The 21,846-nt window shown below is 59.2% G+C and overlaps 1 protein-coding gene across 3 annotated transcripts; it reads right to left on the reverse strand.

The window, feature by feature from the left end:
• Positions 1-2,998: 2,998 nt before the first annotated feature.
• On the reverse strand, positions 2,999-21,356 carry SPDEF (SAM pointed domain containing ETS transcription factor). 3 transcript variants are annotated; one of them, XM_003986039.3, is made up of 6 exons: positions 20,957-21,356; positions 9,719-10,183; positions 7,429-7,626; positions 6,372-6,419; positions 6,133-6,279; positions 2,999-3,678 (listed from the first exon to the last, which is right to left on the reverse strand). In XM_003986039.3, the coding sequence occupies exons 2-6, from the start codon at positions 10,152-10,154 to the stop codon at positions 3,500-3,502; spliced, it is 1,008 nt and encodes a 335-aa protein (XP_003986088.1). In that variant the 5' UTR covers positions 10,155-10,183; positions 20,957-21,356; the 3' UTR covers positions 2,999-3,499. The 3 variants fall into 3 exon arrangements, with proteins under 3 accessions (XP_003986088.1, XP_044913351.1, XP_044913350.1); XM_045057416.1 differs by lacking the exon at positions 20,957-21,356 and adding an exon at positions 10,438-10,638; XM_045057415.1 differs by lacking the exon at positions 20,957-21,356 and having other exon boundaries at positions 9,719-10,404.
• Positions 21,357-21,846: the final 490 nt, after the last annotated feature.

Genomic DNA, 21,846 nt, shown 5'->3' on the forward strand with positions numbered 1-21,846 from the left:
CTGGATGTGGTCCTCTTGAGTCTTGTGTGTCTCTCGAGCTGAGAGTTCTCTGTGGCAGGGGTGTCTGTCAGGGGGGATGGTGCCCAGCATGCTGCGTGCTGTCCTGGCTGACCACCAGTGGGCTGGCGGCTGGTCTCTTAACCTTCCGGGGCCCCGGGTCCTGCTGCACAGGGAGGGTGACAGATGGTGTGACCCTACTGTTCTGGGTGCCTGGTGATGAGCACTGACCAAGAGCATTGGGATACTTGGGGTCCCAAACTCAAGTTCAAGGTTTGACCTCTAAATAGGTTTGGATTTTTTTTTTTTTTTTATGTTTTTTATTTTGAGAGAGCACGCATGAATAGGGGAGGGAGACAGACGGGGAGAGAATTCCAAGCAGACTCTGTGCTATCAGAGTCATGGGGCCCAGTGCCACAAACCATGAGATTGTGACCTGAGCGGAAATCAAGAGCCGGATGCTTAACTGACTGAGCCACCCAGGTGCCCCCAGGTTTTAAATTTTTATTTTTTTGAGAGACAGAGACAGAGCATGAGCAGGGGAGGGGCAGAGAGAGAAGGAGACACAGAATCTGAAGCAGGCTCCAGGCTCCGAGCTGTCAGTACGGAGCCCGACGTGGGGCTCGAACTCACGAACTGTGAGATCATGACCTGAGCCGAAGTCAGACACTCAACCGGCTGAGCCACCCAGGCGCCCCATTTTTTAAAATCAAAATTGTAAAAGTGACTGCCGAGGCCTGTGGTTCCTGGTTGTTCACAGTCCCAGGCTCTCTGTGGTGTGATACCAGGTCATGCCATGTTTTTCTGTGTCCTGCCTGTCCTCTGACAGCATTTCTGTGTGAGACCCCTGGGAGGGCTCCTCCTGGAGGATCGCTCAAGAGAGTGGGCAGGACCGAGGCTCTGGACCCTTGGCTGTGCCCTGCCGGGCCCACACCCTGCCCAAGCCCTGCTCCTGCCTCCCCACCCCCAGCTAGGTCCCCTCTGGGCCAGGGCTGGAGTTCTGCAGCCAGTTCGCCACGTCCTCACCCGCACCCCGGCCTTGGCTTCACCCAGTCAGGTCAGATGTCTCTCTGAGGCCCCTCTGGGCCCGGCAGCCTGGCAGGGCCCTGACACAAATTCAAGGCAAATATACTGCAGCCCCCCTGCCTCCCCTGCCCCTGCTGCTGTCCCCTTGGCCTCTGGACAGGGAGAAAAGGTCAAGGTGGCGGGTGATCTGTTCTCCACCTTGTGTCCTTTCTCCCCTGGATCCACCTCCAGGGACAAGCCCCTGGTTTTAGCCAAACGGAAGAGCCTTCAAGTAAAGACAAGAGGTTGCCTTTTGTGCAGGTTCTTCCACGCAGCTGCGGGGAGCACTGCAGGCAGAGTCCCGGGAGCAGGGTCAGGGAATAGCAGGCTGGAGGGAGTTCTGCCGGACAGGTGTGCGGAGGAGGAAGAAGAGGACTCTGAGGTTTGCTGTCAGCACACCAAGTGTCACCGGATGGGTGTGTGTCTGCCAAGGGGATGTGGGCACCGTGGCAGACCCACACAGCGGGGACCTGCCTCAGCCCCCCACAGCTCTCCTTTCTGGAGTAGCTCCTGCGCCCCACTCCTGGCCCCTAATTCCCCTTCCTTTCCTCCCTCCCAGCCCCAGCCCAAGACCCCAAGCCGCTCCAGGTTCGGTCGAGCTGGGAACCTGCAAGCAGGTGGCTCCAGGGACTCGGCTGGGGGCAGGTCAGGAAGGCTGGAGAAAAAACCAGTTCAGCAGAGCTGAGCTGACATCTGGCCAGGGTCCCAGGCGGCCCCCTCCCTGGGAGGAGGCAGACGGCCGAGGCACAGGCCTGGGGCAGGGCCCCCTCCTCCTGCCAGTCCAGTCCCAACTGACAGATGCCAAGGCGGTGTTTGCTCACTGGCAGAAGTAAACTTTCTTCTGGAGACAATAAAATTGCTGAGGGCAGAAGGCAGCAGAATAGGGCAGCATTTAACCCCCAGTGGCCTGCGCAGCACTGACAGGCTCCCAGTCCTGTCTCCTGGAAGCCTGTCATCAGAACCTACGGGTTATGGAGGCCAAAGTGCCGACCAGCCACACAGCAGGAGACGTGGAGGGGCAGAGAGCGCGCTGTCCTTGTGGGTCCAGCTCCTGGTTCTGCCGCTGGCTGGCTGTGTGGCTCCGAGTAAGTTGCTCAACTGCTCTGAGCCTTAGTTTCATGGTCCGCAGAATAGGGGAGTCACGCCTACCTCACAGTTTTGTTGGGAGGGTTCATGACAAAAAAGCAGTAGAAATACCTAGCACGCAGTCGGCCCTTAGGTCAGTCACATTTGAGCAAATGTGAGGAAGCTGAGACAGTTGATGCCCCCAGGAGAGTGGGTGGTAGGTCCCCCTCTACCCCGCTCAGCACACATACAGACCTTCTGAACCCTACCTATCCCCATCCCGTGAGGTGTTCGGCAGAGGGCATGGCAGAGGTCCGGGACCCTCCAAGAGAGACACCACAAACAAGTCAACCTCTCTTCCACCCGTTTGCTGTCGAGCCAGGGTCTCATAGTGGGGGCTGAAGTGCCCACTCTCTCCTCACCCCTGCTGCCCCATCCCAGAGCCATTCTGGTTGGCCAAGCAGAGACCAGGGCTGAGGGGCCCCTCGCAAGAGGGTTAACCACCCTGGCCACTTAAGGCAGAAAGCCCCCGATCTACAGCACAGCAAGAGGCCGTGGAGGACGCCACCATCTCCCCCTGCCTAAGTAGGTAGACCCTCTTCAGCCCCAGCCCTGCTCCTTCCTATGGGCCCCCATGTGGGTGGGAGGAGATGAGGGTGTTTCTAGCCCCTCCCAGGCCTTGAAGGCTCACTGCCTCTCTCCCACGGCCTCTACCAATTAATTACCCTTTTCCGTTTAGACTCCCCTCAATGCCACCTCCCCCAGGAAGCCCCCTGTGACCACCCCAAGGCCACTGTGACCACAACCACTTTGAGCAGTGGTGGCCTCGGGGCTGTGCCACTCACTCGCTGCACAGACACTGGGGCCACGGTAGTTCTCTAGTATCTTTATTATCCGTTCCCAGGAGCACCCCAGGCTTCCCGACTCGGGGGCACAGACGTCTCCTAGCACCACGCCAAGCATGGTGCAGGATGGGGCAGCAGGGAGCACTGGACTGCTAGTGGCCTTGGCTAAGTCACTGTCATTCTGTCGGCTCTGCTCTGGAAATTCTGGGGTCAGAGGCTGGGGTGGAGGGATGGCCTTCCCCTGGGAGCTGTGAACACTGAGGACAGCCCTGTCTCCTTCCATCTTCCAGGGAACTGGGCATGTGAGCAGTCAGGCCCGAGGAGGAAGCACTCCCACCCCGGGGTCCCCCGGGCCCCGGAGAGCTCATTTACGCCCCTGGAAGCAGAGGGCCGTCCCCTCCAGGACCTTAGACTCCGACGCCAGGAGATTGCAGTCTCCCTCAGCTCAGGGTCCGGCAGAGGCAGGGGTGGGCAGGAGGGAGGTCTGGCGAGGGCGAGTTTCAGGCCTAGGGCCTGGCCTGCAGCCCTCAGATGGGGTGCACGAACTGGTAGACGAGGCGTTGGGAGATGTCTGGCTTCCGGATGATGCCCTTCTTGTAATACTGGCGGATAGAACGGCTCAGCTTGTCGTAGTTCATGGCCGGCCGGTTCTTGCGGATGCCCCACAGCCGGGCCACCTGAGCGGAGTCCTCAATTTTGAAGATGCCTGGGGGAGCAGGTGGGCCCAGAGAGAGCCAGCGGTGCAAGGCGGGGGTGTGCCAGGAGGGAGAAAGACCAAAACCAGCAGGTCAGTGTCGGCGGTGGGGGGTGAGGGCCAGGCTGGGGGCGTTGGGGGGCATACTATCTACTCCCAAGGTGGCAGCGAGGGTTAAAGAAATTTGTGCCCCAGTAAGTGACAAATGATACCATGGGGTCACAAACCTGCTGAGTGCAGGGTGAGCCCGCGTACTTTAGCGGGTTATTTGGGGCCCCGAGGGCCTGGCCCCTGCCAGCCTCTGCTCCTACTGTGGGGTTTGCACACCCTGCGCAGAAGCCCTGTGGGGCTCTGAGCTGTGCCTACAGCTCATTTGTCAAGGTCATCCCCACTTCCGCCCCCGCCCCCACCACCTTGACCAGCCGCTCCCCAGCCTGAAAGACCTCTTTGCCATCCTCAGCCGAAGCCAACACGGCCCTTTCTGGTAGGATTAATTCAGAGCAGGTGGGGAAAAGAGTGGATTTGGAGACAGGCTGCCTCGGGTTTGAAGCCCGTCTCTGCCATGTTCTACCTCAAGAAGCTGTTTGAGGCCCCTTTATTGTGTGGGTGGAGGGGGTTGTAATGACTACCATTTGTTGAGTGGCGACCGAAAGTGCTTACAGCGGAGTCTGACAGAAGTGCCCCTTGGGAGGAACTATGACATTGTTAACAATCCCAGTTCTCATTCTAAACCCTCCTGGCAAAACCCAAGCCAGCACACCCCTTCCAGGGAGCCTTCACAGACCACTTTGCCCTCCCTGATCTCCTCTCCCTAGAAATCTATCATGGAACCGTCTTCCTGAGGACCGGGCTCGCGTTAAGTCTCAAATAGACATGAGGGTTACCGTGCCTTGTGCAGGAACTTCTCTCCACCCCCTCTAGCCCCTATTTGTCCTTCACACTCAGCCCAAGTCACCACTCCCCGGAAGTCCTCCTGAACAAGGCACAGCTGCCCCCACCGCCCTGTCGCAGCCCCGGCACGCTCTGTACCCAAGCTCATTTCACTGCTGGTTCTCCTATAACCTGCAGGTCCCTCGAGGACGGGCGGGGTGCAGCTGAATCCGCCCTGCACCAAAGGGACACTTATTCTCCGTAAATGTTGGCTGGGCCGGTGTGGAACCAGAGGATGTACTCAGTGAAGGTTTGTTGGAGGAATGAATCCTGTCCATTTTACAGATAAGAAGACTGAGGTCCCAATACCCATAGCTACTAATGACAGGATGGGGCCTAGAACCCAGGTTTCTTGGCTCTGAGTCTTTTCCAACATACATACACACACACACACACACACACACACACACACCATCTAGTCCTGCACTGTCCGGTGAGGTAGCCACTAGCCGTATGTGGCCCTTGAATACTTGAAATGTGGCTAGTCCGAATCGAGATGTACTATAAGTGTAAAATACTCACCAGTGTTTGAAGACTTAGTAAAAATGTCTCATTAGTAATTTTTATATTGATTGTGTTGAAATTTTAATAACCTGTAATATTAGATTAAATAAAAGCTTATTAAAATTAAATTCACCTGTTAAGGGGCACCTGAGTGACTCAGTTGGTTAAGCATCTGACTCTTGATTTGGGCTCAGGTCACGATCTCACGGTTTCATGAGTTCGAGCCCCACATGGGTTCTGTGCTGACAGCATGGAGCCTGCTTGAGATTCTCCCTCTCTCTCTTTCTCTCTCTCTCTCTCTGCCCCTCCCCTACTTGCACTCTCTCTGTCTCTCTCACAATAAATAAACTTTAAAAGTTCACCTGTTACCTTTTTTTTTTTATGGGGCCTCTCGGAAATCTAATACTGCCTATGAGGCCCACGTGGTATTTCTCACTGGGCACATCAGTCTCCCTGAGGCAGCTATGATGTTGTTGTTTTTTTAAATTTTTTTTTAATGTTTATTTATTTTTGAGACAGAGAGAGATAGAGCATGAACGGGGGAGGGTCAGAGAGAGAGGGAGACACAGAATCCGAAGCAGGCTCCAGACTCTGAGCCGTCGGCACAGAGCCCGACGCGGGGCTTGAACTCTCGGACCGTGAGATCATGACCTGAGCCGCAGTCGGACGCTTAACCGACTGAGCCACCCAGGCGCCCCAACAATGGGGGGAAGCTATGATGTTTTGAAGGGGAAGACTGTGTCCAGTTCTCGGCCGGGTATTAAGTCCCTAGCATGTCCCTGGCCCCGTGTGGAGCTGGGGGTCCTGTATAGGACAGAGCTTGGTCAGGAGACACAAGCTGCACGCAGATCCTGACGCTCCAGTGACGGCAGCGTGTCCGGCATTCGGGGCAAAAGCGAGGGGCGGCTCCCCTGCCCCAGCCCCCAACCCCCAGCCATCCCTGTGCCTGGCACCTGGCAGGAGACCAGCAGGCTCCCGCCGGCGTCAGTGAGGCCCGATCCCCTCGCGGCGCGCGTGGGGAGCCCGGCTCACCCTTCTCCTTGTTGAGCCACCGGATGAAGCGGCCGTAGCTGTGGGGCTTGAGCAGCAGCTCCTTGAGGAACTGCCACAGGTGGATGGGCTGCCCGGAGCAGGAGGAGTCCACCTCGCTGTCGGTCCAGCTGTCCTCGCTGGTGGAAGCTGGGCAGCCAGGGAGGGGGGCGGTGAGCGGGGCGCCACCCCTCGACCCTGCACCCCAGAGCCCTGGCCCCTCCCTGCTGGCCCTGGCTCACCGCAGTAGTGGATCGCCCCAGGAGAAGTCCTCTCTTTCATCCAGGCCGCTGCGGGGCAAGGAGAGAAGGTTGAGACCCAGGGCAGACGCAGAGGGCAGAAGAGGGTGTTCGGGTGGGACTGAGGCCAAGCGGCGTGGATGGGGGCAGCCAGCTTCTGCCCCCATCACCACCTGGCTCTGTAGCCAGGCACTTGCCAGCTACCGGGCGGGGGCAGGACACCGGTCTCTACTGATCATACATATGAGTGGGTCCCATGCCTTTCTTGATCCCAGACCCCTAAGGGCAGGGGCCTCGACTCGTGGGGCAAGCACTGCCTCCCCCAAAGCATGCAGCTCCGTGCAGGGCACGCAGTGGGATGCGAGGTGATTTAAACATTAAGGGGTTGGCACGCAGCCGTTAGAAATAGGGCAGCTGTAGAGATGCTGTTGGGGAGCCAGGTCCAAGATAAACCAAGAGTGGAACAGTGTGATACTCTGGCACGATCCATGTTACAAAAGGGTGAAAACCACACGTGTATGTTTGCTCGTTGTGTGCGTAGACTCTCTCCAGCATGTGGTTGCCTCTAGGCAGGGGGACTGGAAGGCAGGGGGTCAGGAGCGAGGGGGGAAATTCCTTTTCACGGTACTATTTCCATTATGGTCTTTTGAGAACTCATGCACACTGACTACCTCATTACTCCTTTAATGGAAGACAACACAGAACAGACAAACACAATTTCAAAAGGACAAAGGAGGACTTCGTGGTCCCCACGGTCCCCATCAGCTATGCCGTCCGCGCTCTCGCAGTCCGACTCCTACCTTTTAACTTCCCACACGCTCTGGCCCTAAGTGCTGTGGGTTTGCCCAGGGCTGGGAGGGGGTCAGGGCTGGTGAGTCGGCCCAGGATCTGGGGAGGCAGCAGCAAGTGGGGCTGAGATTTAGAACAGAGTCCGGACTGGGACCGACCAGCTGCTTCCCCAGCAGAGAGCGACCCTGGCGGGAGTCCCAGCCTAGCGCCCCCCTCAGGGTCCCTGGCTCGGAGCTCGGGAGGCGCCTCTCTCACCCATGCCGCGTCCCACCTGATTTCCAGATGTCCAGGTGGGCGTGCAGCACGTCCCCACCCAGAGGTGAGCGCTGGCGGAACTGCTCCTCCGACATGGCGCACAGCTCCTTGCCCCCCAGCTCCTGGAAGGCCTTGCCCACGGGGGGCAGCCGGTACTGGTGCTCTGTCCACAGGAGCCACTTCTGCACGTTGCCAGGGCTCCAGTCCACGGGGTCTGGACAAGAGACACTCCCTCAGTTCCACGGGCTACTTGAGGCCACCGCCCTGAATGTGGCCGGCTCTGCTCTGGTGGGGCGCCCGTGGGAACTGGAAGCTCGTGGCCCAGATTGTGTGCTCCTGGGGTGAGAACAGGCCAGGCCAGAGAGGGTCTTGAGGGGCCCCGTGGAGGGGGCACCCAAGAAGAGAGGGGAGTGAGGCAGAGGAGCTGGGGTCCTAAAAACAAACTTGGCTCAGGGCAGGGTAGCCTGGGGCCTCTGCGCCCCCCACCTCACCCAGACCTCGGGTCCCCCCGACCCCTCCAGTCCCTTCAGAAGGCCTTTCAGGAAGCCCCCTCCCCGGAGGGGGCAGTGACATTAAACCAGAGACACCTGAGCTTCTCTCTCAGCTGCCTCTTGCCTTCCCCAAACCCTTCAAGGAACCAGGGAAAAGAACCCAACCAGGAATTAGTCCTGCAACCCGAATCCTAATCTCCACCGTATTTTACAGATGAGGAAACTGAGGCACAGAGAGTTGTAGCCTCCTGTCCAATAGCTAACGAAGGGCCGGGTATGTACTAGCTGCTCAGTGCACGAGCGAATAAATGGCAGGGCACCGGGCGGTCATGATGCGGCTCTCCAGGCCGCAGAGGCTAGGAAGAGAGTCACTGGCTAGGTTCCCCGGGGGAGCTGCTCTGGGGTGAGGCTGGCGGGGCCTGTGGGTGGAGGCTGGGCTGGTGGCACAGTCACAATGGGGCCTCCAAGTGAACACTGTGGCCTAAGCTGGTGCCCTAGCTGGATGACCTGCAGGCTGGGCTGCCCCCACTTCATAAACCCATTTTCCTTCCCAGGGTCAAAGCAATTTGTTTCTGTCTCCATTGTTCAGAGGGTAGGCCCCTCCCCAGCCCGGTGTGGGAGAGGAGGCAGAACGGGGAAACCTCCAGGGGCAGGACGGGCATGGGGCACCTGCGGGGATGGTTGGGGGCGGGGGCCGGGCCTGGATGACTCTGAGGAGGAGGGGCTGGGCCTGAGGGACGCCTGAAGACTTTTTGTGTGACAGCAGCACGAGAGTGGGATGCTCAAATGCCGGGATCCGGGGACCCAGGAGATGGGTCAGGCCTGCCCAAAGCTGGAGAGACGATGTGGGAACAGGAGGCTGGAGACCCCGCAGCCCCTCAACTCACAGCATCAGCCCCACAACCGCACATGTGTGTGCCTGGACTCCTAATGCCCCCTCCTCATCAGAGCCCTCATCACCACCGGACCAGTGACACACATTTATCTAGTTATCTATGACTCGTTTCCCTCACTGTAATGTCCGCTCAGTGGATAAAGGGGCTTTTGTGTTGTGTTCCCCACTCTATTCCCCAGTGCTAGAACACAGCCTGCCATATTCAGAAGTTACTGTTTATTGAACATCTATTATGTGCGAGGCGCCATCCTAGAAACTGGGGATGTAGCAGGGAACCAGACAAATGAAAATCCCTGCCCTCGGGGTGTGTACATTCCAGTGGGGGAGACAGAGAGCAAATAAAATGGATAAATAAAATATGCAGGGCATCGGACCGTCCATGCGATGAGAGAAATAAAGCAGGTAGGAGGAGAAAGAGTTGGCGGTGTGGACAGTAATATCAACAGTGGGGGCAGGGAAAGCCTTATCAAGACAGTGCCATTTGAGTCAAGATCTGAAGGAGGCACGGGGTGAGCCGAGAAACTCTTTGGGGGAGAAACGTTTTGGATTGAGAGATCAGGAGATGCAAAGGTCCTGAGGCGTGAGGGTCGTGGGCACAGCAAAAAACAGGTGTGGCTGGAGCAGAGTAAATGAGGCCAGCGTGGAGACGCCTCTGGGGGGTGGGGGGTAGAGGGTCAGATGGTGTAGAGCTTGATTGCATTGCCTCCAGCAGTTGGGGCAGAGAGGGTAGGAACCTTCCCAGGCTCACAGCTGCTGTGTGCCGTGGGCTGACTGTATGTGCAGAATCCCCAGCATGCCTGGTGTTGCTGAGGCCGGGCCAGGGGTGGCCAGAGTGCACCTAGCGCGGCCCCCCACACCCCCAGCGACCTCAGCCCTGCTTGCGGCCCGCCTTACGGAGGGGGACGTGCGAAAAGGCTCACCTGCAGTGATGTTGAGCAGCTTACAGGCTGTCTCAATGTCCTTAAGCACCTCGCCCACCACCATGGACTGCACCTGCTCCAGCGAGTGCTCCTCCAGGGTCAGACTCCCCGGTGCCAAGTCCAGGCTGCCCCCGGGGGCTTGGCTGTCGATGACAGGGCACTGCTCGGGCTCCTCAGGTGGCTCCTCCCGAGAGCTGGCCCCGGGGCCCTTGGTGGCCCAGTTGCCATCCTCAGGGTACAGCATGTCAAAGTAGGAGAGGTAGAAGGCAGACAGGCCCTGGTCAGGCGTGGCAGGCGGGCTGGGGCTCCAGTCCCGTCTCTCGGGCCCCACCGCCCCCGCGGCCGCCTTTTCCACGCCTGTGCGCAACACAGCGTCGGGGGGCAGCAGGAGGCGGCCGGGGGCCACGCTGCTCAGGCCCGGGCTGGCGCTGCCCATGCCGCTGTTGCTTGGGCTGGTGGCTGTGTCTGCAGAAATAAGAGAGGAAGGCCAATCAGGGTCTGGCTGCTTCCCCATCCCCGTGGGGGCCACTAAGCTGGTTATGGGGATGAGGGGCCCACTGGGCCAGGGGGAGAGTTGGGGCTTCCGGGTCATTGGGCAGTTAGGACAGGGCTGGGCAGATAGGCTCCTGGCCGGGAAAGAAAGTGAGGTGTAAACAGCTTTCCCCAAGAAAGCCAGGTTGGCTGAAAGCAGCAAATCTTTACCCACGTGGTGTGCTTACCACACCCTTCTGAGGTCCTCGGCCTCATTCAAGCCTCACAACGGAAGGCATGAGTAGCCCCATTTGGTAGATGAGCACACTGAGGCCTGGACTAGTAAACTTTAGTGTCCGCGCCTCTGGCCCCCGGCCAGCCCATGCCCAGATCCCCCGTCCACTGTCCTGTGGAGGAAGTTCCTTTTGAGAGCTAACCCAAGTCTCTCTTTCTGGAGCAAAGCTTGTTTTCTTTTATTCTTCTCCTAAAGACGGTGGGGAAGGGAGAAGGTCACCATCACCTTCACCTGGCGGTTGAAGGAGCGAGGAGCAGGTGAGGGGAGTGGCGGGGTAGAAGCCACTCACAAGTCAGGGAGGCGGGCCCTCTTCCCCTCCACCACCATTTGGGGGATGTGGACAAATTGACAGTGCTGAGGCAGTCACTGAGTGGCGCCACACTGGCTCAGGACTGGGTTCCTTGTACCTACCCACCTCTTCCTCCCCGAAGGTCCTGCCCCCTGCCCCTCCCAGCTCCCAGCGCCCTCTCCTTTCCCCTCGCCCTGGAGGAGTGTGCCCTGAGGAGGCCGTGCCCACCTGCAGGGGAAGGGTGTGGGGAGGGGGAGAGAGGGGAGGAGGAGCATGCTCTGGGGAACGACGGAGGCCCCCAGAAACTTAGACACCGGCCGCCCCGAGGCCCCCCAGGGGGCTACCACTTGGCCTCAAAACAGGAGCTGGAGGCCTCTTTCCACAGCGGTCATGCAGGCCCTGCTTTGCCGAGGGCCCTTTTTCTCTGCACCCCCTATTGGAGTAGGCGGATCGGGTGAGGCAGGGGCCTCAGGAGATGTACAGGTACCAAAACCCCAGGGTTTCTGGGCTATTTCTGTGATTTGTGGGCCCGGGACTCCAGCACGACTCAGGACAGAGGTGGAAGATTATCAACAAGTACGCGCTCCTAATGAAAGTCAGCAGGAAGGAAAGGAGCAGACGAACCCGTTAAGGGCAAGTTCACGTGGGCCCACGTGTTCCTCACGACGTGGTGCCTGGGCCAGCAGCATCGGCACCACCTGGGAACGTGGCAAAAAATGCAGATTCTCAGGCCGACCGCGGAGCGACCGAGTCAGAAGCCCCGGGAAGGCCTGGCAGTGTGTTTCAGCTTTTGGGTGATTTTTTTTCTTTTTTTTTTTTTTTAACGTTTATTTATCTTTGAGACAGAGAGAGACAGAGCATGAATGGGGGAGGGTCAGAGAGAGGGAGACACAGAATCTGAAGCAGGCTCCAGGCTCTGAGCCGTCGGCACAGAGCCCGACGCGGGGCTCGAACCCACGGACCGCGAGATCATGACCTGAGCCGAAGTCGGCCGCCCAACCGACTGAGCCACCCAGGCACCCCGCTTTTGGGTGATTCTGACACAAGCTCACGTTTGAGAATTGCCGCTTGAAAGACATCGGGCCAGTGAGAGGGAGAGGCATTAATCAAAGGACCGGTAGACTCTACTGGTGACATGTACTGTGCCACACCGGGACAGTGGGGGGCTCCCCGGCCCATCGTGGCTCCCCGCGTGGGACTGACCTGGCTGCCCGGTTAGCCTCGGTGTGCAGCGGCATTTACCCCTCCCTGAAGGGGGCGCAGGGAAAGAACCCAGCTGGGAAGACCCTTCTGGCTTCTCTAGGCCTGCAGCTAGCCCATTCCACACCTTCACATATCTCAGAAAACAGCGATCTTTCTCTCTGGAGAGCAGAGTTTGGTGAAGGGGGCCCGAGTGGAATTCCAGCTCCGTCTCGTCCCCTCCCTTGTGCAGTGCCCGACAGTCCCAACTTTAACATGGCAGCTGTGCCACTTCCTGTGGCGGAGACAACGCCAGCGAGAGAGAAGGGTGTTCCCTTTGATTTCGACTCTCCCTTTCAAGAGCTCCTTTAAGTGACAAGGAAGGAAAGGTCAGGGTGGGGTGGGGCTGCGGGGGGCAGAGGGCAGGCCTGGAATCATTTCAAGGCCTTCTGTGCAAACACACATGTGTGCTGTGGGCCCAACATTATTTACCCAGGCCGTGCCAACAGCCCCCTCTGCTCCCGGGTCCCCACCCTGGCCTATGCCCACGCCCTACCCCCTAGGAGGCCCCACCCCTGGACAGCCCCTCTCAGCCCCCCACCTCGTCGCCCCTTCCTGCCTCCCGCCCCATCCACGTCCCCAGGGCTCCCGTGCCTGCCACGTTAGGATAGTCTCTGCCAGCACCCTGGGCCAAGTGCCAGGGAGACAGAAAGCTTCTCCGAGAAGCAGAAGAACTTGCTTCCCTCGTGGCGCTCCTGCTTGCGTGGCTGCAGCCACAGGTGGGGTGGGAGGCAGCTGCTGTTTCGGGGCACGGTGGCATGAGGGGTCAGTGAGGATGAACGGGTGGGGCAGGCGGCAGCATTTGCTGGGCCGGGATGTGATGACACATCCCTGACTCACTGAGCGAGCACCCCTTGCATCTGTCCTTCCTCAGAGAGCGGCAACCGGGCCTTATGCTCATTCCCATTTTGTGGATGGGCAAGTGAAGGCGCAGAGATAAGTGACTTGGATCCAGGTCTTCTGACTCCTGGTCCAGGCGAGTTCCCGCCTCCGCCCCACCCTGCACTTCGGCTCCCCCTCACCTTGCTCCTAAATGCCAGGGAACCTGCTCTCAACCAAGGCTCGGTCCCAGCTCCCAACACCTCCCTGGTGAAAAATAATAATTGTGCGGTGGGAGGAAAGATCTGACTGTCCACAGGTGGGGAGGTGGTGGGGAATGCTCTGACCCCCGCAGCCCAGATCCGGGGGGACCTTGGTTTACTGGTCAGGGAGCCGGGGGTTTTAGTGTCCAGCCTGCAACTCTGACGTCTGGCTCTGGGGCCAGACTCTGGCTGGAAGAGAGAACTGGTCAGTGAGCACTTCCCCAGGCCCAGAGCATTCACGCCTGTCACTCCTTTACTACCCACAGCCCCAGGGGACGTGGGCTCGGGAGCCCTATTTTATAGATGTGGACAGGGGGGCACAGAGGTCTTAATACAGCTTGCCAGAAGTCCCCAGCTGGACACGCAAAGGCTGTGCTTGCTGTGCCACATTCCCTCTGAGGCTGGCCAGCCCGTTTTCCCAGGGTCCTGCCCACCTCCTGATTGGGCAACTTGATCCTCCAAAGTCCATTCCCACCTCCTGACTGCTCACTCCACGCCACTGGCAAGCTCATCTCCCTTCGATGCTCCTTCATCAGGCACCCCTGTGCTCAAGAACCTCCCATGGCTCCCCATTGCCACCCTCATGCAATCCCAATGGCTGGTGCCCATGTCTCAGCTCACCTCCTACCCAGCCCAGATTATCAGAGTTGGAAGGGACTATATGTTATACGAAAGTTTTGTAGATCACATATGGGGAAGGGATTCATTTGCTGGTCAGTGGCAGGGTCTGGACCAAAACCAGGGATCGATCGACATGTATCCGGGTTCTAATGACAATGGCATTTCTCCCCCGGCCCCAGTGCTGTGGGCACAACATGGCTATTTTGTGTTGCTATCCCCCTGCCCAAGATGCCACTTCCTTCTCATCACAGTTCAGCCCAAAGCCCCCTCCTCTCCCAGGAAGCCCTCCTCAACAGCTGACTTCCCAGCTCTTCCCACCTGTGCCGTGCAGTTCAACCATGATTACATCCACAGGTGATTGTTCGCCCATGAAGACACATGTGCACTGGGGAAAATGAGGCTCACAGAGTGGCAGGGACGTGCCCATAGTCATGGCAGAGCGAGGACCAAACCTGGGGCCCGTTGACCCTCAGGCTCCTGCTCCATAGGCACAGGGTCCTGGGACAAGTCCCATGTTTGCCAAGCCCGGGCCCCTGTGAAGGCTGGCCCAGCCCTCCCACTGGCCTATGCAGGCTGGGTCTGAGATGCTGCCCGTCTCCTGAGCGATGCCTCCAGCTCCCAAACCTCGAGTTGATCTTTTCTGGATTAAACCACATGTCTGGATTAAGGCTCAGCATGTCCTGGCTCCCTCCTGCCCCAGAGGCTCTGGCTCAGACTCCAAACAAAGAAAATTTGGTAACAGCTGGTGGAGGCCAAGGCCCAGATCTAGGGCCAGACCAGCGGGACCGTGGGGCTGCGGCCAGAGGGATTAGCCTCCTCAGGGGCCCTTCTCTCAGCACCTCCCACTCCCTCAGGAAGGCAGATCAAGGAGAGAGGGCAGAGGGACCCAGAGTTGGAGATTTATAGCAGCCGTTTCATGCCACTGCCCGGCCTCCCGGGTTCTCACTGCCACCCCGACCTGGCACCGGCAGAAGATCGCCTGATATCTCCAGAGGCCACAGCCTCAGGGAAATGGAGTTACCAGGGAGGTCTTTAGGCAGCTCTGGGCGCTTATGGGCTTGGAGCCTGTCTCCCACATCCTGCTCAGTTCAGGCTCCCAGATCGCACCCCCGGGGGGATTGCGGGCGGGATAAATGTTCTCAGGCCCCTACCTCCATCGTGAGACCCAGCCTCAGGCTGCCCAGAGCCCAGGACCCTGGCTGCAGACCCCAGCACCAAGACAAGAGCACGAGGGGAGAGTGGGGGGGAGGGCGGGGGTGACAGAACCTGCCACTGAGCTCTGTGTCGGCCTTTCTCCACCAGCTGGGGCAGACCTTCTGGGGCTTCCTCACTGTGGCCCACCGTCCTGGCTGTCAGCCTCTCTCTCCCTCCATGCAAGGGCCTCCTTCAATCTGTCAGGGTCAGGGGACTGTGGGGGTGTGACTAGGGCCTGGCCAGGGGCCATGCAGAGTGGGTAGGGGCCACACGGGCCTGCCCCCCAGTTAGCTGGTCAGCACCTTGGAGAGAAGCTTGGCCTGCCCAGATGCAGGGAGACTGAGGCCAGTGCCCAACCCTGCCCGCCTCTGGACCCAGCCTCTCCCCGCTACTTTCTCATTCTTCCACCCCTCCTCCTGCCCCCTTACTTCTCCTCAGTCACTCCCGCCCTCCCTTTGCCCCTTAAAACTGTTCTTCGAACGAGCTGGACCCAATAAAAGGACCCAGCCTCCTCCTTACTGACCACCCTTCCCTGTCCAGAGCGCCACCTCTCTCCACCGGACAGATTTGCCTTCTTACCCAGGAAGGTGTCCCAGGCTGGCTACCTCCAGGCAGCTCTGGCCTTCCTCAAGCACCCCATTGTGGTCATCCCCAGGCACGTGCTGCCCCTGGCGACTCCAAGGACAGAAAGTAGGGACGTGGGTCCCTCAGGGGTGACTGGGGGAGGACTTGTCTATCTTGGGCTCAGCATGAGAACAGGGGAGGTAGGTTTCTTCTAGGTCTCCTGGCTTTCTCCCACCTCGTCAGATCCCAGACCCGGGCAGGTCCCTGGCCTAACTTTTCAGGAGCCCTGTTCTCTGGGAGGTTCAGCTTGAGCCTGGAGGTGTGTGTGGAGACTGGCGGGGGGTGGGGTGCAGCGAGGCTATAGGAATCAGAAGCTGGGTAGGGAGTTGGGACACAGGGCCAGGAGCAAATAGGTTCAAGGGAACATCAAGGAGTCTGGTCTAGTCTGCTTTCCCCACAGTTGCCTCGGGCAGCCAGGAGCCCAAAGGCACATTTGTACCAGCTCCGTCTCCCATTTGCTCCCGCTGCACGGGTACCACTGGCATCCACGCATTCAGCCTTCCAGACACTGCTTGTGACCCTGTCCGGGACAAGGTGAAGGCCAGATAGATAAACTGCTTCCTTGGGTTCGCACAGCCAACCCAGGCGGCAGCCACTATTACTCCCACCTGACAGACACGGGTGCCGTGACCGCGACCAGGGAAGTGTCTGTGGTGACTGAGCAGGGACCGAAACTCAAGACGGAGCACTTCCCTCTTTTCACACAGTGCTGTGACTCAGCACCTCCCAGCCTCTAGGGTCCCCCTGCTGCCCACCCCTTTCACCTTTGCTTAGGCCTCCCGCTGACCCAGCCCCTGCAAATGCCCCACAGCGGAGCTCTGGGTGGCGCGGATGCCTGCAGCCTGGAGGTGCAGAAACCCACCTCAGCCTCAAGCTCTCCCCTGTACTTGACTTTGCTCCAAAGGCAGGGGGTGGGGAGGCGTGGCCTGGGAAGAACTGGAGCCCTCAGCCCCTGGAGATGTGAGACCCTGTCCTGCTCTGTTCGCGCTGTATGTGGGGCCCTGGGCAGCCTCTGGTCTCCTCCGGGCCCCAGTGTCCTTTTCTGTCCTCTGAAGGGATAAGTCACCTCTCAGGGCTTTTCTAGCCCAGACGCTGTCTGGATTCTATGATCCCATGGCCCCCATCTTGCCCCTGAGCCTGACTTGGAAGCAGGATGTCGGAGAAACAGGCGGACTCTAGGGGCTCCCCCGGCAAGTAGAAACGTGATTCAGGGTGGACATTTGGGCAGAATAAGGGGTGTGGCTGTGTCTCCTCCCTGCCTCCCTCCCCTGGAGTTGGTTGGTGTCCAGAGCCTCTGAAAAACCCAGCCCAGCCTTCTGCCCAAGCAGGGGCTCTGGCAGGCTGCCTCTGGCCTCACATATGGTGCATCAGACGGACTCCCAACCCCAGCAGCGTCCCCTCTCCACTTCATGCAGGCAGCCAAGACCCCAGCCGGGACAAATCCAGGGCTTAGAGCCAGTGATGCTGGGGTGGTCAGGCCACAGCCCCGATTTCCAGCCATATCAAGTTCAAGTCTTGCCTGACTTTCAGAAACTGCGGCTCACGTCTTCATTCAGCCCTTGTTGAGACAGGCCTGGTCTCAGTACCCCATCGAGCTCCTTTGCTCTCCCTTGGCCATGCATATTTCACCTTCGCTCAAGCAGTGCCGACTGGGCTGCCCCGCCTCCCTCTGGCACAGTCTCCCCAGGACCCCACAGATCGCCCCTCTTCCCTGCGCTCCTCCAGCACCTTGGCCCCATACCACCCCTCCCAGCACCTGCTCCAGGATGCAGGCTTCAATGTTTCATGGGCATCTTGTTCCCTGAGCTACTGGCCCCGCCGGGCAGCCGGGTCCCTGAGGGTGTGAGAACACGTGGCTTCTTCTGGCTCCTGCCTGTGGCACTTTGGCCCATCCTCTCGGCCTCTGCCTCCTCATCGGTGACACAGGGACTCAAAGGCACCTGCGTCTCTGGGGTTTGGCCAGGCTTTGCGATCTCCCAGAGGCGGGTGCGCACATTTGTTACCCGCCCGCTCCCCCCTCCCCCGTCTCTAGCCTCACGTGTCTTGGCGGCCTCCCCCAGGCCAGGCACAGCACTCCATAAACCAGGGTTGGTGAATCTATAAAGTCTTGACAGGGCTGAGGGAGAAAATGCGCCCTGAGCCCCAATCATAGGGCTGGGGAGCACACCCTGGGGTTTCAGGACAAAGTGAAGGCACTCCAACATTGCACAAAATGATAGAAGTCCAGAACGAACTGTCCTGGGAGGCTAAGAACAGAAATTGCTTCAAAAGAGGTTTAGGTGGGCGGGGATGTGTTCCTAGGGAGTTACTGGGGCCCACATCCCCATCTGTGAAGTGTTAGCAGAGACACATCGCCCTTCTGTCCTAGAGCCCTGTGGAGGGGGGTGTGGGAGTCAGAGGCGGGAAGAACTTGCTGCCCAAGAGCAGAGACACTTAGGTCCCCACCAATGTCACTAGTCCTGGGTGCTGAGACCCTGGCTGGGCAGCCACCCCCAGGCCCCTCTCCTGAATCCCAGAGCTGGAGGGAAAAGGGAGGGCTTCTCAACTCTGGCGGTGCCCAGAGAGGCCTCATTGTCCCTTTCTAAGGTCCTGAGTGGGGGCCTGTCTATCTGGTCCCCAGCAGAGTCACACAGGTACCTGGCAGGGGAGGAGCGGTCAGTCCGGAGGGATGAGGAGGCTCACCTTCCCTGGGTCTGGAGGCCCCGCCCCAGCTGCTGAAAGGTAGGAGAGGAGAATCTGGCAGGGGGCACCTCCTGAGCCAGGAGCATGCAAACGAGGCAGGGGAAGGAGCCCAGCATTAAATGTCAGGAAGAGCCCAGGGCAACTCGCCTTGTGCAAAGTTTGCTTTGGGAAGAGTTGTTCTACCTGACAGGCTGCTCCCTTGGCTAGGGGAGCAGGGCGGGGTGAAGAATGGGATGGGGGCGGGGAGGGGGCAAGGGGAGGGTCCCAGACCAGGATGGAGCCTCACCTCCCTGCTCTTTAGCTCTGGGACTGGGATAAGTGACTTGGCTTCCTCGGAGATTCAGTGATCCTGTCTGTTAAATGGGCTGTCAAGAGCATGCCTTAAGGCTTATGAAGATTGAGGGAAGGTGGATGGAAATTTCTTGCGAATTGAGATGGGTGGAACATTTAGGAAGGTGGCACCAAATTGAGATGGGTGGAACATTCAGGAAGGTGGCACCGGGGAGCAGGTGAGGGGATGGGGCTGGAGAAGAGGGGAGGGAAAGGTGATGGGGTGAGGAATGAGGGGAACAGAGGAAGAAGCAGGTGGTGATGGTGGGTGGAGGCTGGGGAAGAGTTGAGGTTGGTGGCGAGGGAGGCCTGGGCCTTACCTGAGGTCATCCTGCTCTCTCGTCCAGCCCGGGGCAGCTGCTGGCCTCACTCACCCCTCCCTGGCCTCTAGGAGGAGCCAGAGCTAGAGCCACCCACCTCTGCTGACCCGAGCCTGGGGCACAAGCCTGGGAAAGCACACATCTTAGAAAGCTGGCAAATCCAGCCAGTCTGCCTCCACCAACTCCTATACAGCCTGCAAAATCCAGCTCCAGATTGTCCCTTCCACGAAGCCTCCTTTAACAGAGGAGGCCACCTTGTCTAACCTTCTCATTACACAGACAAGGAGCTACAAGGGCAGGGAGGAAAAGTGACTTGCCCGAGGTCACACAGGGGGCCTGAACCCACCCTTTCCTGCCCTCCACCCAAAGCGTCTTTGTCCCCAGGTCAGTCTGAACTGACTTCCCCAGGTTACACTCAAGCCGCACCAAGCTGTTTAAGCACAAAATGGGGCCCTAATTGTTTCAAGGGTATTAACTTTGTATCTGCAATGACCTCAGTGGTAGAAAGTGGGTTCTCCTCTTTTTTCTACTTATTTCTGGTCAACGGAACACCTGCTGAGTGTCCGCCCTCTTCCCTCAGGCTTGGTGGACAGAGAAGCTCCGTGCAATTCAGAGGGTCCTTGGGAAAATCAAATGGCGTCACATTTTACCGTGGGTGTTTTATAATTGCTAACTCACAAGAAACGAGTCCAGTAGAGACAGAGTTTTCGGCTCTAGGTGTCCTCATAGCACCTTTTTCATTTCTCAAAGGGGAGGGTAGCTCCCCACCCTCAGAGAGCATCTCCTCCGCACCTCAACCTCCCCAAGAGCCCTGAGGATGCTCCCTCTCCCCAAATTTCTGTGAGTTTGGGGGGCGGGGTGAAACTTCAACCTGGGAGTCTTTGGCTCTAGCCCCACCCCCAGCTGGGCTGGGTCGTGTCGCTGGGGGGCAGGGGGAGGGCCTGTGTGCTGGGGAGTCTCCTGCCCATCCCAACCGCCACCTCGCCACCTCGGGCCTGGGGAAGCCCGATGCCTGTTTGTTTTGTTACTCAGCCGAGCAGCTGGTGCTGGGGAGATGCGGCCTTACTGGGGGTTGCCGTGAAGCAGGAAATGAGGCTGAGTCCTAGACTTGACTAAGGAGAAGGAGAAAGGCCGTTACTGTCATATAGGGAAGGGGCCACTGGAGGCCTGTGGCCTGGGTATGGACTGCTGGGTGGGTGAGGGGATCCGGGGCCGGCTCCATGGGACTGCCCACTCCCAACATGCACACACACACACACACACACACGCACACGCACACATGCGCACACCTGGTCCAGCCTCCAGGGGAGTCCCCAGACATGCAGACCCTCTGGCTTTCTACCTTGTCCTCTCCACCATCACTTCCCTCTCTCCCCACAGCAGACATCTGGCAAATCTTAGACATGAGCGTCCCCAAGGACGTCCCTTTTTTCTCCTAGCGTGCCCAGACCGGGGCCCGCAGGCCCAGAACGCCCAGACCGGCGTTCTGCCTCCCTGGGTACTCGAGCCCTGTTAGTTCGCTCCGCAGCTCCCCAGCCCACCTGGGTCCTGGCCCACCACCGCCCAAACCCCGGGCTCTGGGCCTGTCCCTCCTGCTCCGACCCAGAGCCCGGCCCTGAGCCTCCAGGCTTCGGCCAGCCCCTGCCCACCGCGGCCTGTCCCCAGGCGGACCCTTCTCTTGGCAGAGCAGCTGTGGCTGGCAGCGGCAGAAAGGTCGTCTGTGTTTCGCCAGCCAAGCAGAACTGGCCGTGTCTCGGGGACCGAGGCTCTGCACCTGCAAGGCTGCCTCCCTTCAGGCTGTGCGGGCTGGGCTCCAGGTGGGCTCCAGACAGGGGCCATCCTGGGCCTCACCAGGCCAAGGGCTCACCCGGGCTCTGGGGTCAGCCCGGGGCAGGGGGCGCAGATGGGCAGCATAAGGAGGATCAGGGGATTCTGAGGGTGAAGGACCCAGATCACAGGCCAGCAATGCCTGGGAGATCAGTTCTGGACCCGGGGACCATGCCTCCAACTCCTGCCCTCTGTCACCCGCTCCGCACGGCTGGGAGAGGGAAGCCCCCATGGCAAAGCACTCTGCCTTCCCACCAGACTTACCCGTTGTCTGCCTGGTGCCCAGGGAGCCGTCCACCGTGGAGCCAACCTTGGGGGCCAGGAGAAGGCGTGGGCAGCGCGGGCCACCGCTGGGTCTCAGCCAGGCATCTGGGGGGGCAGTGGGACCAGGGGCCAGAAGGGCTGGGGGCAGAGGTGATACTCGGGTGGGCCGCTGGGGGCCTGGCCACCCTCGAGGGGTGGCCCCCTGAGATCTCAGGGCTGTGTGCCCTGTAAGGGAGCCCTTCGCTCCCAGCCCGGGGCCACCTGCCTGCACGGTGGCAAGACCTAGCCTGAGGGGCTTACATGGAGGCCGTGGTGGGCTGGGGTTCCAGATCTGCAGGGCAGTGTGGACACGGGCAGAGTGCAGGAATGTGCTGGGAGGAAGGCAAGCAGCCGTGAGATGAAGAGTTGGCCAGGCCTGATTTCCCATTATAAGTAATCCTTCCTTATTTACCTGAACAAATATGCTCCCTGCTTACCTCAGACCACAGGCGGACTCCTGGTTAACCCTTGCAGGCCTCCCTCTCCTTGATGGGGGATCCATATTCTGGCAGCTAGAAAACCTGCTCATTCATTCATTCGTTCACTCACTTATGCATTCACTTACTCACTCATGTTCATTAGTTGATGCGTAGCCACTGAGCTTATAGTATGTGTAAGATACAAGGAATACATCTAGAGCCATGTGGGACGGGACACTAAGAGGGAGCAGCCAAGATTGGGGAACAGACAAGCAAGCTCAGTGGAAATTCAGAGCCACCCATGCCCCCAGTGGAGGGCCGTGGAAGCACCCAGCAAGGCAAGTCAGAGAGGGCTTCCTGGAGGAGGTGCTGTCTGGCTCTCCAGGCCGGGGATGGAAGGAACTTCAGAGAACCCCGTGGAAAAGGACCTGA

This window comes from Felis catus, chromosome B2 (assembly GCF_018350175.1).
Source record: "Felis catus isolate Fca126 chromosome B2, F.catus_Fca126_mat1.0, whole genome shotgun sequence".
In the NCBI taxonomy this organism is placed as follows: domain Eukaryota; kingdom Metazoa; phylum Chordata; class Mammalia; order Carnivora; family Felidae; genus Felis; species Felis catus.

Excerpts from the sequence above, each read along its gene's own strand:
- SPDEF (XM_045057415.1), bottom strand. The coding sequence starts at position 10,310 with ATGACCCGGAAGCCCCAACTCTCCCCCTGGCCCAGTGGGCCCCTCATC. Across the intron at positions 7,627-9,718 it reads GCTGCTCAACATCACTGCAG|ACCCCGTGGACTGGAGCCCT; the intron begins GTGAGCCTTTTC and ends TCTCTTGTCCAG. Across the intron at positions 3,679-6,132 it reads GTGGCTCAACAAGGAGAAGG|GCATCTTCAAAATTGAGGAC; the intron begins GTGAGCCGGGCT and ends CTGCTCCCCCAG.